Source organism: Thalassophryne amazonica, chromosome 4, assembly GCF_902500255.1.
Source record: "Thalassophryne amazonica chromosome 4, fThaAma1.1, whole genome shotgun sequence".
NCBI classification, from domain to species: Eukaryota; Metazoa; Chordata; class Actinopteri; order Batrachoidiformes; family Batrachoididae; genus Thalassophryne; species Thalassophryne amazonica.
Genome location: NC_047106.1, coordinates 128,824,123 through 128,840,183, shown reverse-complemented (window position 1 = coordinate 128,840,183; position 16,061 = coordinate 128,824,123). Strand labels below are relative to the sequence as shown.

Here is a 16,061-nt window from a genome sequence, read left to right as displayed (position 1 = left end):
CCATTTCAAGGTCCTGGAGTGGCCTAACCAGTCTCCAGACCTCAACCCCATAGAAAATTTGTTAAGGGAGTTGAAAGTCCATGTTGCCCAGTGACAGCCCCAAAACATCACTGCTCTAGAGGAGATCTGCATGGAGGATTGGGCCAAAATACCAGCTACAGTGTGTGCAACCCTGCTGAAGACTTACAGGAAACATTTGACCTCTGTCATTACCAACAAAGATTATGTTACAAAGTACTGAGTTGAACTTTTGTTATTGACCAAATACTTATTTTCCACCATAATTTACAAACAAATTCTTTAAAAATCCTACAATGTGATTTCCTGGAATGTTTTTTCTCATTTTGTCTCTCACAGTTGAAGTGTACCTATGATGAAAATTATGGACCTCTCTCTTTTTTCTAAGTAGGAGAACTTGCACAATCAGGGACTGACTAAATACTTTTTTACCCCACTGCATTTTGTCTTTCCACAAATATTTCTCGTAGTTTATTAGTGTCTTTTTATCATTCTCTCTCACCTCCTTGCGGCTCTCATCCAGCTCCTTGCTGTTTTCCACGTTGACTGTCGTGCTGTTGGAGTTGGGCAGATTGCCCCTGGCTCCTGTTGGATTGGTCCCTTCTCTCGCATTGACTATGTTGGCTGGAGCACCTGCTGCACCATCCTGAGTCCTGTTTCCTCCATTCTCAGCAGGGACAACAGCACCTACTCTTGGTGGGAACTTGCCATCTACCATCATCTCCATACCACCCTTGTTGGGTGTCAAATCTCCCTCAGTCTCCACAACAATACCATGACGTTTATCGGCACGGTAACGCTTCCCCATGTACTTGTAGAACAGCAGACGGCGGTCAGCGATCCAAGCCAGGATGACACATACTGGGAAGAACAGGAGAGTCACCAGTGCCTCCCACAGCTGGAATATACACAAATAGAGACAGATCAGCTATTTCAATGTATACTGTCAAGCATTTTAATCAAGACTAGGATCAAAATAATAACTTTCTCCCTTTGAACACCAATTGTTGAATAAAGAAAATGCAAGAGAGAGAGAGAGAGAGAGAGAGAGAGAGAGAGAGAGAGAGAGAAGGTTGGATGATGTGGACAGAGTAAACCAGGGAGTGCACCAGATTAGTAAGGATGATGTGAGGACAGCTATGAAAAGGATGTAGAGTGGAAAGGCAGCTGGTTTGGATGACATTCGACTGGAGGCATGGAAATGTCTCAGTGAGATGGCAGTGGAGTTTCTAACCAGATTGTTTAATAAACTCTTGGAAAGTTAGAGGATGCCTGAGGAGTGGAGAAGAAGTGTATTAATTCCCATTTTTAAGGACAGGGGTTATGTGTAAAACTGTAGAAACTACAGAGGCATAAAGGTGTTCAGCCACAGCATGAAGTTATGCGAAAGAGCAGTGGAAGCTAAGCTTAGAAAACAGGTTAAATTTTTGTGAGCAGCAATATAGTTTCATACTTAGAAAGAGCACTACAGACACAATATTTGCTCTGAGAGTGCTGATGGAAATGTATAGAGACGGCCAGAAGCAGTTACATTGTATGTTTGTAGTTTTTGAGAAAGTTTCTGTGTAGGCTCTCAGTTGTCCAGGTGGTTTCCATAGTAGAGAAGCTTGAATCTTCGACTGGACTGGGTTGCTTGACACGAGGACATTTCACTTCAAATCGCAGAAGCTTCCTCAGCTAAAATTCTTGCTCTGGTGGTCTGACTTCTGTCTTGACTCTTGTAGAGAAGAATAATCAAGAAGTCACAAGTTTTTGAGAAAGGTTGACAAGTTGCCAAGAGAAGATCTGTGGTATTGTATGAGAAACTCTGGAGTAGCAAAGAAGTATGTCAGAATGGTACAGGACATGTACAAGGACCGTGTAACAGTGGTGAGATGCACATTAGTAATGACAAATATATTCTAGGTGGAGGTGTGATTACATCAAGGATCGGCTCTGAGTCCTTTCTTATTTGTAATGGTGATGGACAGGTTGATGGACCAGATCAGAGAGGAGTCTCCATGGACTATGATGTTTGCAGAAGACAGTGTGATCTGTAGTGAGAGTAGAGAGCAGGTTGAGTCTAGCCTGGAGAGGTGGAGATATGCTCTGGAGTGAAGGGGAATCAAAGTCAGTAGGAACAAGACTGAGTACATATGTTTGAAGCAGGGGGAGCCCAGTGGAACACTGTAGTTGTAAGGAGTGGAGGTGGGTGAAGGTAGATCAGTTTAAATACTTTGGGTTAACTATCCAAAGTAATGGAGAGTGTGGTACAGAGGTGAAGAAGAGTGCAGGCAGGGTAGAGAGGGTGGAGAAAGGTGGCAGGAGTGATTTGTGACAGAAGAATATCTGAAAGAGTGAAGGGTCAACAAGACAGTAGTGAGACCAGCTACGTTGTACAGGTTAGAGACGGGGCTGCTAACAAAACGTCAGGAGGCGGAGCTGAAGATGTTGTGATTCTCTTTGGGAGTGACGGGAATGGACAGGATTAGGAATGAGCATATCAGAGGGACAACACAGGTTGGACGTTTTGGAGACAAATTCAGAAAGATGAGACTGAGATGGTTGGACATGTGCAGAGGAAGCACCCAGGGATATAGGGAGAAGAATGGTGAGGATGGAGCCACCAGGCAGGAAGAGAAGAGGAGGTTTCTGAATGTGCTGAGGGAGGACATGCAGGCGGTTGGTGTGACAGAAGAAGATGCAGAGGACAGGGTGAGATGGTAGCAAATGATCTGCTGTGGGGAACCATAATGGGAACATCTACAAGAAGAAGAATACTTTTGACTTTTAGATCAGTGAAGACACAATTACTATGTCGTTCAAATCAGGTCTGGGAGAGTACACTGGTGCTACACCATCCCATAAAACCGCTTTGGGTCCTAAATTGCAACCAGTGAGGTAGACAAGCTCTGAAAAGTAACCATCTATCACTCACAGCCAGATGAAACCTGTGCATCCCCTTGGCCTTCTCCAGCTGCTGGGATCCTCAGCACTAAGGCACCAGGGCCCTCGAATTTGTGTGTGCATCAGTTGATAAATGTGTGTAAAACGTGCATATGAAAATTTCTATGCAAAGTGTGAAATTTACAAACTTGGTCTTATACTTAAAAATGTGTGTAAATATGCGCACCTCTTTTACCGTGCATACGCAGAACATCTACTGGTATGACAGGGAAACCAAAACTTGAAGCCATCGTTGCTGTGACAGCATCCAACCTCACCCATACTTTATTTTCCAAAATTAATAAGAACACAATCAGTAATTACATCGAGTTGCAGACGTGTAGCTTCACTGGTGTCAAAACTTACAAAAGAAACCTGAGTGACCTAAGCAGCAACTTTTGTCCTCAGCAACAAGACACTCCATCTGCACCTACTATTAAATGTCATTAGGAGATTGTACGTGGTCTGTCCAAAAAGTAACGGACCTTTTTATTTTTTTCAAAAACTATATGGATTTGAATCATGTGTGATTGCATCAGCCAAGCTTGAACCTTCGTGCGCATGCGTGAGTTTTTTCACGCCTGTCGGTTGCGTCATTCGCCTGTGGGCAGGCTTTGAGTGAGCACTGGTCCACCCCCCTCGTCGGATTTCTTTTGTCTGGGAAATGGCTGAGAGACTGCCGCTTTGCTCCATGAAATTTTTTTTCAGAAACTGTTAGAGACAGCCAGTTGGAAACCATTCGAAAGATTCAGATGGATATCGGTGAAGATTCTGTCGGCGTCACACGGATTAAGGAGTGTTAAAACCTTTTTAAAGGCGGCCCACAACGGCGGAGGGCGCACGGCGCACCGAGCGGCCATCGACAGGCTGGATCGACCAGATCATTTCTAAACTGAACGCTGTGTTGATCCGGGACATCATGTGACTACCACAGAAATGGCAAGAGAGCTGGACATAGCACTTTTGCGGCACATTCCACTCTTACAGGAGATTTTGTAATGAAAGACGTGCAGAGGATTTCACGCGTCAGCACGGAGCCACTCATTGCGCGCAACAAAAAAACACCTCCGTGTTGGAAGTCTCACAGGACATGTTGTGGCATGTCCAGCTGTTACACAATTTCTCGGATACTCACTCGACTGAAAGCCATCAAAAGCCGTCTGAATCTTCTGAATGGTTTCCAACACGGAGGTGTTTTTTTTTGTTGCGCGCCATGAGCAGTTCCGTGCCGACGCGCGAAATCCTCCGCACGTCTTTCATTACAACATCTCCTGTAACAGTGGAATGTGCCGCAAAAGTGCTATGTCCAGCTCTCTTGCCATTTCCGTGGTAGTCATACGATGTCCCGGATCAACACAGCATTTAGTTTAGAAATGATCTGGTCGTTCCAGCCTGTCAATGGCCGCTCGGTGCGCCGCGCATCCTCCGCCGCTGTGGGCCGTCTTTAAAAAGGTTTTAACACTCCTTAATCCGTGTGACACCTACAGAATCTTCATCGAAATCCATGTGAATCTTTCGAATGGTTTCAAATTGGCTGTCTCTAACAGTTTCTGAAAAAAATGTCATGGAGCAAAGCGGCAGTCTCTCAGCCATTTCCCAGACAAAAGAAATCCGACGAGGGGGGTGGACCAGTGCTCACACAAAGCCTGCCCACAGGCGAATGACGCAACCAACAGGTGTGAAAAAACTCACGCATGCGCACGAAGGTTCAAGCTTGGCTGATGCAATCACACGTGATTCAAGGCAAGGCAAGGCAAATTTATTTATATAGCACCTTTCATGCACAAAGCAACTCAAAGTGCTTCACAAGATTAAAAACAAAAACACCTTAACATTACAGGATTAAGAACATTAAAAACAAGACATTTTAATTACAATAAAAGGAAATCAATCAATCAATCAATTTTTTTTTATATAGCGCCAAATCACAACAAACAGTTGCCCCAAGGCGCTTTATATTGTAAGGCAAGGCCATACAATAATTATGTAAAACCCCAACGGTCAAAACGACCCCCTGTGAGCAAGCACTTGGCTACAGTGGGAAGGAAAAACTCCCTTTTAACAGGAAGAAACCTCCAGCAGAACCAGGCTCAGGGAGGGGCAGTCTTCTGCTGGGACTGGTTGGGGCTGAGGGAGAGAACCAGGAAAAAGACATGCTGTGGAGGGGAGCAGAGATCGATCACTAATGATTAAATGCAGAGTGGTGCATACAGAGCAAAAAGAAAAAGAAACAGTGCATCATGGGAACCCCCCAGCAGTCTACGTCTATAGCAGCATAACTAAGGGATGGTTCAGGGTCACCTGATCCAGCCCTAACTATAAGCTTTAGCAAAAAGGAAAGTTTTAAGCCTAATCTTAAAAGTAGAGAGGGTGTCTGTCTCCCTGATCTGAATTGGGAGCTGGTTCCACAGGAGAGGAGCCTGAAAGCTGAAGGCTCTGCCTCCCATTCTACTCTTACAAACCCTAGGAACTACAAGTAAGCCTGCAGTCTGAGAGCGAAGCGCTCTATTGGGGTAATATGGTACTACGAGGTCCCTAAGATAAGATGGGACCTGATTATTCAAAACCTTATAAGTAAGAAGAAGAATTTTAAATTCTATTCTAGAATTAACAGGAAGCCAATGAAGAGAGGCCAATATGGGTGAGATATGCTCTCTCCTTCTAGTCCCCGTCAGTACTCTAGCTGCAGCATTTTGAATTAACTGAAGGCTTTTTAGGGAACTTTTAGGACAACCTGATAATAATGAATTACAATAGTCCAGCCTAGAGGAAATAAATGCATGAATTAGTTTTTCAGCATCACTCTGAGACAAGACCTTTCTGATTTTAGAGATATTGCGTAAATGCAAAAAAGCAGTCCTACATATTTGTTTAATATGCACTTTGAATGACATATCCTGATCAAAAATGACTCCAAGATTTCTCACAGTATTACTAGAGGTCAGGGTAATGCCATCCAGAGTAAGGATCTGGTTAGACACCATGTTTCTAAGATTTGTGGGGCCAAGTACAATAACTTCAGTTTTATCTGAGTTTAAAAGCAGGAAATTAGAGGTCATCCATGTCTTTATGTCTGTAAGACAATCCTGCAGTTTAGCTAATTGGTGTGTGTCCTCTGGCTTCATGGATAGATAAAGCTGGGTATCATCTGCGTAACAATGAAAATTTAAGCAATACCGTCTAATAATACTGCCTAAGGGAAGCATGTATAAAGTGAATAAAATTGGTCCTAGCACAGAACCTTGTGGAACTCCATAATTAACTTTAGTCTGTGAAGAAGATTCCCCATTTACATGAACAAATTGTAATCTATTAGACAAATATGATTCAAACCACCGCAGCGCAGTGCCTTTAATACCTATGGCATGCTCTAATCTCTGTAATAAAATTTTATGGTCAACAGTATCAAAAGCAGCACTGAGATCTAACAGAACAAGCACAGAGATGAGTCCACTGTCCGAGGCCATAAGAAGATCATTTGTAACCTTCACTAATGCTGTTTCTGTACTATGATGAATTCTAAAACCTGACTGAAACTCTTCAAATAGACCATTCCTCTGCAGATGATCAGTTAGCTGTTTTACAACTACCCTTTCAAGAATTTTTGAGAGAAAAGGAAGGTTGGAGATTGGCCTATAATTAGCTAAGATAGCTGGGTCAAGTGATGGCTTTTTAAGTAATGGTTTAATTACTGCCACCTTAAAAGCCTGTGGTACATAGCCAACTAACAAAGATAGATTGATCATATTTAAGATCGAAGCATTAAATAATGGTAGGGCTTCCTTGAGCAGCCTGGTAGGAATGGGGTCTAATAAACATGTTGATGGTTTGGATGAAGTAACTAATGAGAATAACTCAGACAGAACAATCGGAGAGAAAGAGTCTAACCAAATACCGGCATCACTGAAAGCAGCCAAAGATAACGATACGTCTTTGGGATGGTTATGAGTAATTTTTTCTCTAATAGTTAAAATTTTGTTAGCAAAGAAAGTCATGAAGTCATTACTAGTTAAAGTTAATGGAATACTCAGCTCAATAGAGCTCTGACTCTTTGTCAGCCTGGCTACAGTGCTGAAAAGAAACCTGGGGTTGTTCTTATTTTCTTCAATTAGTGATGAGTAGAAAGATGTCCTAGCTTTACGAAGGGCTTTTTTATAGAGCAACAGACTCTTTTTCCAGGCTAAGTGAAGATCTTCTAAATTAGTGAGACGCCATTTCCTCTCCAACTTACGGGTTATCTGCTTTAAGCTACGAGTTTGTGAGTTATACCACGGAGTCAGACACTTCTGATTTAAAGCTCTCTTTTTCAGAGGAGCTACAGCATCCAAAGTTGTCTTCAATGAGGATGTAAAACTATTGACGAGATACTCTATCTCCCTTACAGAGTTTAGGTAGCTACTCTGCACTGTGTTGGTATATGGCATTAGAGAACATAAAGAAGGAATCATATCCTTAAACCTAGTTACAGCGCTTTCTGAAAGACTTCTAGTGTAATGAAACTTATTCCCCACTGCTGGGTAGTCCATCAGAGTAAATGTAAATGTTATTAAGAAATGATCAGACAGAAGGGAGTTATCAGGGAATACTGTTAAGTCTTCTATTTCCATACCATAAGTCAGAACAAGATCTAAGATATGATTAAAGTGGTGGGTGGACTCATTTACTTTTTGAGCAAAGCCAATAGAGTCTAATAATAGATTAAATGCAGTGTTGAGGCTGTCATTCTCAGCATCTGTGTGGATGTTAAAATCGCCCACTATAATTATCTTATCTGAGCTAAGCACTAAGTCAGACAAAAGGTCTGAAAATTCACAGAGAAACTCACAGTAACGACCAGGTGGACGATAGATAATAACAAATAAAACTGGTTTTTGGGACTTCCAATTTGGATGGACAAGACTAAGAGACAAGCTTTCAAATGAATTAAAGCTCTGTCTGGGTTTTGGATTAATTAATAAGCTGGAATGGAAGATTGCTGCTAATCCTCCACCCCGGCCCGTGCTACGAGCATTCTGACAGTTAGTGTGACTCGGGGGTGTTGACTCATTTAAACTAACATATTCATCCTGCTGTAACCAGGTTTCTGTTAGGCAGAATAAATCAATATGTTGATCAATTATTATATCATTTACCAACAGGGACTTAGAAGAGAGAGACCTAATGTTTAATAGACCACATTTAACTGTTTTAGTCTGTGGTGCAGTTGAAGGTGCTATATTATTTTTTCTTTTTGAATTTTTATGCTTAAATAGATTTTTGCTGGTTATTGGTAGTCTGGGAGCAGGCACCGTCTCTACGGGGATGGGGTAATGAGGGGATGGCAGGGGGAGAGAAGCTGCAGAGAGGTGTGTATATATATGTATATGTATGTATATATATATATACATATGGAAATGTATATATAGAGAGAAAATAATACAATATTTAATAAGTTATAGAAAGGCAGCATTGAATAACAATGTCTTAAGCCCAGATTTAAATAGACTAACTGTTTGGGCAGACCTCAGATGTTCAGGTAGTTTGTTCCATAAATGAGGACCATAAAAACTAAAGGCTGCCTCACTGTATATAGTTCGAATTCTAGGGACACACAATAAACCTGTCCCAGATGACCTAAGGACTCTGGGCGTCGCACAAGGAATCAACATATCTAGTATATACTTTGGTGCAAGACCATTTAACACTTTATATACCAACAATAATATTTTAAAATCTTTCCTATGACTCACAGGAAGCCAGTGCAAATTTTTGAGGACTGGTGAAATGTGATTGAATTTTGATTGAACTCTTGCTGCAGCGTTTTGAATTTGCTGAAGGTGTCCCAATGATTTTTTACTAAGGCCTGTGAAAACACCATTACAATAATCAAGCCTGCTAAAAATGAAAGCATGAATAAGTTTTCTGATATCTTGTTGAGACAGTAGATGTTTAATTCATGCTATATTTTTAGATGGTAATAAGCAGACTTAGTGATAGCTTTTAAGTGATTGTCAAATGTTAGGTCAGAATCAATAATGACACCAAGATTTCTGGCTTGGTTTGTGGCAGTTAGTGCCACAGAACAGAATAGAACAGAACAGCAGCAGCAGATTTCACCTGTGTTGGACCAAACCTGTCAATCTGCTTCCTACAGCTCCTTCCTAAAAAAAAAACAAACCTCAATCACCCCCTCCCCCCATATTCAAATCCATATAGTTTTTGAAAAAAATAAAAAGGTCCCTTACTTTTTGGACAGACCTCGTATCTTAATAAAGACGGCAGCACAGTGACGTTACAGAAGCGCAAAGGATTCTGAGACAACTGCAGCAATAAATAATTGTCTGGCTATTCTGTTCATGTGAAAGATTTTTTTTGTTTGTTTTTTTGTGGTGAGCTTGTTTAAACTTCCTAAAGTTTGTGAAAATTATGTCCATAAGTGATTGTCATGCCTAAATTAACACCATGAGCGGTTGTTACCACTGTTTGGGTTCAAAATGACTGGAGGACTGGTTGTTGTTGCCACTCGCTGCATCTCCATCTCTGTTTCACAAAGGTTGATTTTCTTCTATCTCTCATTGCATAATTCCAGTGAGGAACACAACAGAACAACAGATGAATGTTTTGTTACTATATGTGGATATGTAAGGGTGTTTCTGAATACAAATGACTATGACCGTGCCTGAGGATGTGCTTTAGAACGTGGGATTCATCAACAGCTGATACTTATTGATGTACATATGAATGAAGTCCACCTGTTTGATAAACATGGATTTTATCATACTTACATACTAAAACACAGCATTTCAGACTTTTCCTAAGAACATTTTGATACTTTTTTAATGCACAATTTGACAAATGAAGGCCCTGGATTCTAGTTGTGAATTTATTGTAAAATATACTGGCCTGTTTGATTTCCACTCCAGCAGTGCCAAAAATATGACATTGGTGGCAACATCCATGAGACTAAATTACTGTCACTGCCAACTGACAGTTTCAAGTAAATTTCACTCTAGAATCTTTTCAGCGCATTTTGGTGCAAATGACTTTGAAGAGACCCAAGAATCCTACGCAGAAAACACTGGAAACACTTGGATAGAAGCACATCATAAATAATTACACTGGTCAATGCGATTTTTCTTGCATGGAGTTTTTCAGTGGATTTTGGGTAATTTGGGGGCACTGAATCCGAATCTAACTTTAAATTGTCCATTGGTGTGTGTGCGGGTGTGAATGTGTTTGTGTATATGTGGCCCTGTGACAGACTGGCGTCCTGTCCAGGGTGTACCTCGCCTCACACCCTGTGACTGCTGGGATAGGTTCCAGCCCCCCGTGACCCTTAATTGGATTAAGCAGTTGAAGATAAGCGAGTGTGAATCCGAATCTGGTGTTAGTTTTTGCCAGTCACATCACAGTTCTCGTATCAAGCATTGAAGCAAAAGCTGCAGTCTCGCACACCTCTTCAGCGCCATAAACGATATTACGGCTCTTGTTGAAATTTTGCAAACCTGGTTTAAAACTGTGCTTTTGAAGCTGCTTTTGTGCATGATTAGTGGCGTCAAACCTGTGAGTGAATGAGCAACTTTTGTGTAATCCATCAATATGGAACATGCATATTGCAAAAAACATGATGTGATAGAGGAAATCTGAGCTCAGAATCGGATTCAGCACCCCAAAATAATCCTACACCAGTTCTCAAAGTCCATGCAAGAATGTTTTTTTTTTGTTGTTGTTGTTGACCAGTGTAATCATCACATCTTCACACCCAAGCAGTCTTTCTCACCTCCACAACACCCGGAGACATGACGGACAGGATGAGGTAGAGCCAGATGTAGGCAAAGATGCTCCAGAAGGCGGTGATGAAGAACACTCTGAGATGTTTGATCTTCCGTGTTTCACCTTTGGGAATCGTCCATACACAGATTCCAATGATTACAAACATGTTGAAGGCGGCGCTGCCAACGATGGTTCCTGGACCGAGCTCACCAGCCTTGAAGCCATGACCACATACCTGGTGAGACACAGCATCAGTGAGCGACAAGGAGACATATATTCACAACATGTTGCTCCACTCATCAGAAGAAAACACTGAAAAGGTTAGAAATCAGCAGCAAAGTGTCAGCAAAGTCAGAACACTTCCATGCTGCGTGTGAGTGTGTCAGCAGGTCCAACCCATATATTGGTAAAGAGGTGGCGCGTGAGTGAGATCGGAACAAATTCAGCCAGAACACACCACCAACTTCACAGTTACTGATGAGCTCAGCTTAGTTTAAACTCAGTTTGGATGTTTATTTAACTATTTCTTTGTGAGGGCTGGGTGGTAGTTCACCTAAAGATTTTGTGTTGGTGCAAGCATTAAAAATGACAACACATTTATTTCCTCAGTAATCATAGATTAACTCGACCTAATGCAACCAGTCTGTTCTGTGTAAGCCTGATCCCAACAATCTCAGTAGCTAAGTAGAGGAGGTCCTGGTCAGTACTTGTATGAGAGACCTCTTCAGAAGACCAGGAGCTGTATGTGTTTCTCCAGGTTAACTGGAGTTGCGTCAGGAAGCTCATTCGGTGTAAAACTTGTACTGAATCCCAATGCCAATCTGTAATGGATCAGCTGTGGTGACCCTAACCACAAAAATGGGGGCTGCGGAAAGACTAAACAAATGTAATCATGCTACAAATGCTAACGCCATTTGTCTTCTTTCATCTGCTCCCCACAGGGGTCGCCACAGCAGATCAATCATTTCCATCTCACCCTGCCCTCTGCATCTGCCTCTGTCACCCCACACGCCTGCATGTCTTACGTCAGCACATCCATATACCTCGTTTGACCTTTTTCTTATTCTGTCTTTTGGTACCATCCTCAGCATCCTTCTCCCTATATACCCTGGGTCTCTCCTCTGCAAATGTCCATCCTCGTCACTACCACCTCCAGCTCTGCCTCCTGTCTTGTAGACTTTCCCCTTGCAGATATTCTTCAGTCACAAATCACTCCTGCCATCTTTCGCTACCCACTCTATCCTGCCTGCACTGGCTTAATCACGCCTCTACCACACTCTCCATTACTTCTGACAGCTGACCCCAAGTATTTAAAACCCTCTACCTTCACCACCTTTCCTCCTTGTAACCGCACTATTCCACTGGGCTCGTGAGCCAACAAAACCCCCTATTTGGCTGTTTACCCATTTTGAAATTCTGGGACTTGGTTGATTATATCATGATACAAATCATGTACAAAGTTAATATGTGTTGTGTGTTGGGGGGTTTGGCTGGACATTTGGGTGCTGTTTTCTTTTCTTTGCTCTCCAGGTGGTATGCAAACTGTTTTTTTCTGTGGAGAAGGTGCTGGCGGAAGAGTCCTTCACCCTCATCAGAACTATTGGCTGCACCTGTGGAGGATGTTCACGTGCAGGCCTAACAACTTGCAGCACCTGTGGATGGTGCTCACGTGCAGACTTAAAGACTTTCAGCTGAAGCAGATAATGAGATGGCGTTCTGCATTTAAGCCATGAGTGATTTGAGCAGAATTGCCGGGAACTCAACCTTGTGACGTTCGGTTGTGAGACGCTGAGGACAGCGCCAGGGTTTGACACATCGTGCCTGTGAAGGAGGACGGGTGAGGGACACATGCTGTCAGCACACATCAGAGGTGATTATCATCTGAATAATCGTTAATAGTAATTTGGCGTTTTGTTACACAGTATATTTGAACATTGATGAGAATTGTGCAGTTTGCTTCTCACTGCCGTGGCGTACGGATTGATGATCCTCCACCTGTTGTGAGAAGCTGCTCATTTACATAAGGCTTAAATTCAGACCTGAATGTGTTGCTGATAGTGTGTGCCTCTGAAGGATATTTGTTGTAGCTCTGTTGACTTACCTCACCTTTTCCGTCCTTCACAGAGTCAGTTTGTCGTATCCACCTGGGGGGTGTTCGGCGGTGAATCTGAGTCCAGAAGTGCCGGGCTTTGATCCATTTGGGCGCTGGAGAGCGCGCCGTCCTTCACCTTGCCAAGACAGCTGACTATTTATGTTGTACACGAATTATTGCACATGAGGGGGAATAAATTTGTTTCTTGGAACCGCTTTCTGGTTATTTAGCGCTGGGCCATTGTCAGATGCTGGTTCGGTTCTCTGACCCACGTCAGCACATAACAAATATGCATATGTCACGGACATAAACGAGCGAAGCTCGTCAGCATCTCACCATGTCATTTAGGTTCTTCAGAAGTTATTTTGAGTAAATGCTTCAGGGGAGCATTAGCATGGCAAAAACCTTTCAGCTTCTGGGGGAGCTCCCCCCCCCAGACCGCCACCTTGTTAAGCCTTTTTCTTTTTTTGCTTTTCAGCTGACCTCCCTCATTACAGCCCTCTTAACCCCCTGCCACTTTAAGCATTTTTTAATGTAGATGTAAATTAATATGCAAAGTTTTCAGCTAGTTGACAGTAGGGCTGTACAATATGGCCAAATTTTCATATCTCAGAATTGTCATATAAATTGTCATGTAAATGTCACTTATATACATGCTGTCCATATTCTTGAGCCGCTTGGGTGGGTAGGGAGAGTTCCCATGGGATAAAAAGCTTTTCAACCTACCATCCCTGGTTCTCAAGACCAGGCACCTAAGTGGCTCTAATCTCTTTTTTCTTTTTCTTTTTTTTTTTAAGATATTTCGGTGTACCTCAGTAAACACTAGTAGAGTTCCACCTTAGATTTGGAATGTATAATAGAAGATATACCTTACTGAATTTTCATATCACTATGATACATAATATGACTATGATTTGACACAAAGTGCAGCAACAGTGAAAATTAAACATTCTTAAACAAAACAGTAATAATACCACACTCATTTTTCACTCATCATAAGGTTGTAGCTCTTTCAACCAGACGTGTGGTGCCGTGACATGTCAATCATATGTGTCCAACCAGATTTCAGGAGAGTCAGGTGAAACCCCAGCCTCCGCTCTAGCTCCACCCATGGCAGGAAGTGTTTGACATTTGAACATTTCCTGTTTCACTGTGACTGAGAATTCGGTACTTCCTCGTTGAGTGTGAGCTTGCCACTGAGTTCCCGCGAGATTCCATGGGATCTTGTCTGTCAATCCAGGAAGTGTTTGACATTTGAACATTTCCTGTTTTACTGTGGATTTGAAAATTGGCACTTCTTGTTTAGGATGCCCTGTACCATGAGTGAGCTTTGTGCCGCTGTGCGACACTTCGCTCATAAAAATAAACTTTTGATTCAACATGTCCAGGATCTGTTGAAAATGAGGGTGTCCAGCTATCATTTAGTATTTGATAAATTAAAGACCCGAACTAATGTAAAAGGTTATTGTGTTTCTGTAAATTATTCGGTACCTTAGTTGACTTAAAAAGACTTTATCAAACAATATAATTAGTTGTTATAGTGTGAAAAATTGTGCGTTGTGCACTGTTGTTTGTTCTGTTGTGTTGATTTACAACCCCAATTCCAATGTAGTTGGGACGTTGTGTGAAATTCAAATAAAAACAGAATACAATAATTTGCAAATCCTCTTCAACTCAACAAAAATATAAACGCAACACTTTTGGTTTTGCTCCCATTTTGTATGAGATGAACTCAAAGATCTAAAACTTTTTCCACATACACAATATCACCATTTACCTCAAATACTGTTCACAAACCAGTCTAAATCTGTGACAGTGAGCACTTCTCCTTTGCTGAGATAATCCATCCCACCTCACAGGTGTGCCATATCAAGATGCTGATTAGACACCATGATTAGTGCACAGGTGTGCCTTAGACTGCCCACAATAAAAGGCCACTCTGAAAGGTGCAGTTTTATCACACAGCACAATGCCACAGATGTCGCAAGATTTGAGGGAGCGTGCAATTGGCATGCTGACAGCAGGAATGTCAACCAGAGCTGTTGCTCGTGTATGAATGTTCATTTCTCTACCATAAGCCATCTCCAAAGGCGTTTCAGAGAATTTGGCAGTACATCCAACCAGCCTCACAACCGCAGACCACGTGTAACCACACCAGCCCAGGACCTCCACATGCAGCATGTTCACCTCCAAGATTGTCTGAGACCATCCACTCGGACAGCTGCTGAAACAATGTTTGCATAACCAAAGAATTTCTGCACAAACTGTCAGAAACCATCTCAGGGAAGCTCATCTGCATGCTCGTCGTCCTCATCGGGGTCTCGACCTGACTCCAGTTCGTCGTCGTAACCGACTTGAGTGGGCAAATGCTCACATTCGTTGGCGTTTGGCACGTTGGAGAGGTGTTCTCTTCACGGATGAATCCCGGTTCACACTGTCCAGGGCAGATGGCAGACAGCATGTGTGGCGTCGTGTGGGTGAGCGGTTTTCTGATGTCAATGTTGTGGATCGAGTGGCCCATGGTGGCGGTGGGGTTATGGTATGGGCAGGCATCTGTTATGGATGAAGAACACAGGTGCATTTTATTGATGGCAGTTTGAATGCACAGAGATACCGTGACGAGATCCTGAGGCCCATTGTTGTGCCACACATCCAAGAACATCACCTCATGTTGCAGCAGGATAATGCACGGCCCCATGTTGCAAGGATCTGTACACAATTCTTGGAAGCTGAAAATGTCCCAGTTCTTGCATGGCCGGCATACTCACCGGACATGTCACCCACTGAGCATGTTTGGGATGCTCTGGACCGGCGTATACGACAGCGTGTACCAGTTCCTGCCAATATCCAGCAACTTTGCACAGCCATTGAAGAGGAGTGGACCAACATTCCACAGGCCACAATTGACAACCTGATCAACTCTATGCGAAGGAGATGTGTTGCACTGCATGAGGCAAATGGTGGTCACACCAGATACTGACTGGTGTCCCCCCCAATAAAACAAAACTACACCTTTCAGAGTGGCCTTTTATTGTGGACAGTCTAAGGCACACCTGTGCACTAATCATGGTGTCTAATCAGCATCTAGATATGGCACACCTGTGAGGTGGGATAGATTATCTCAGCAAAGGAGAAGTGCTCACTATCACAGATTTAGACTGGTTTGTGAACAATATTTGAGGGAAATGGTGATATTGTGTATGTGGAAAAAGTTTTAGATCTTTGAGTTCATCTCATACAAAATGGGAGCAAAACCAAAAGTGTTGCGTTTATA

At 42.5% G+C, this 16,061-nt stretch overlaps 1 protein-coding gene across 1 annotated transcript in view; it reads right to left on the bottom strand.

The window, feature by feature from the left end:
• LOC117508719 (sodium/calcium exchanger 2-like) overlaps positions 1-16,061 on the bottom strand; it is a 554,569-nt gene that overhangs the window by 263,837 nt on the left and 274,671 nt on the right. The window contains 2 exon segments of the mRNA XM_034168535.1: positions 521-916; positions 10,703-10,930. Of these exon segments, the coding sequence (XP_034024426.1) occupies positions 521-916; positions 10,703-10,930 (624 nt within the window).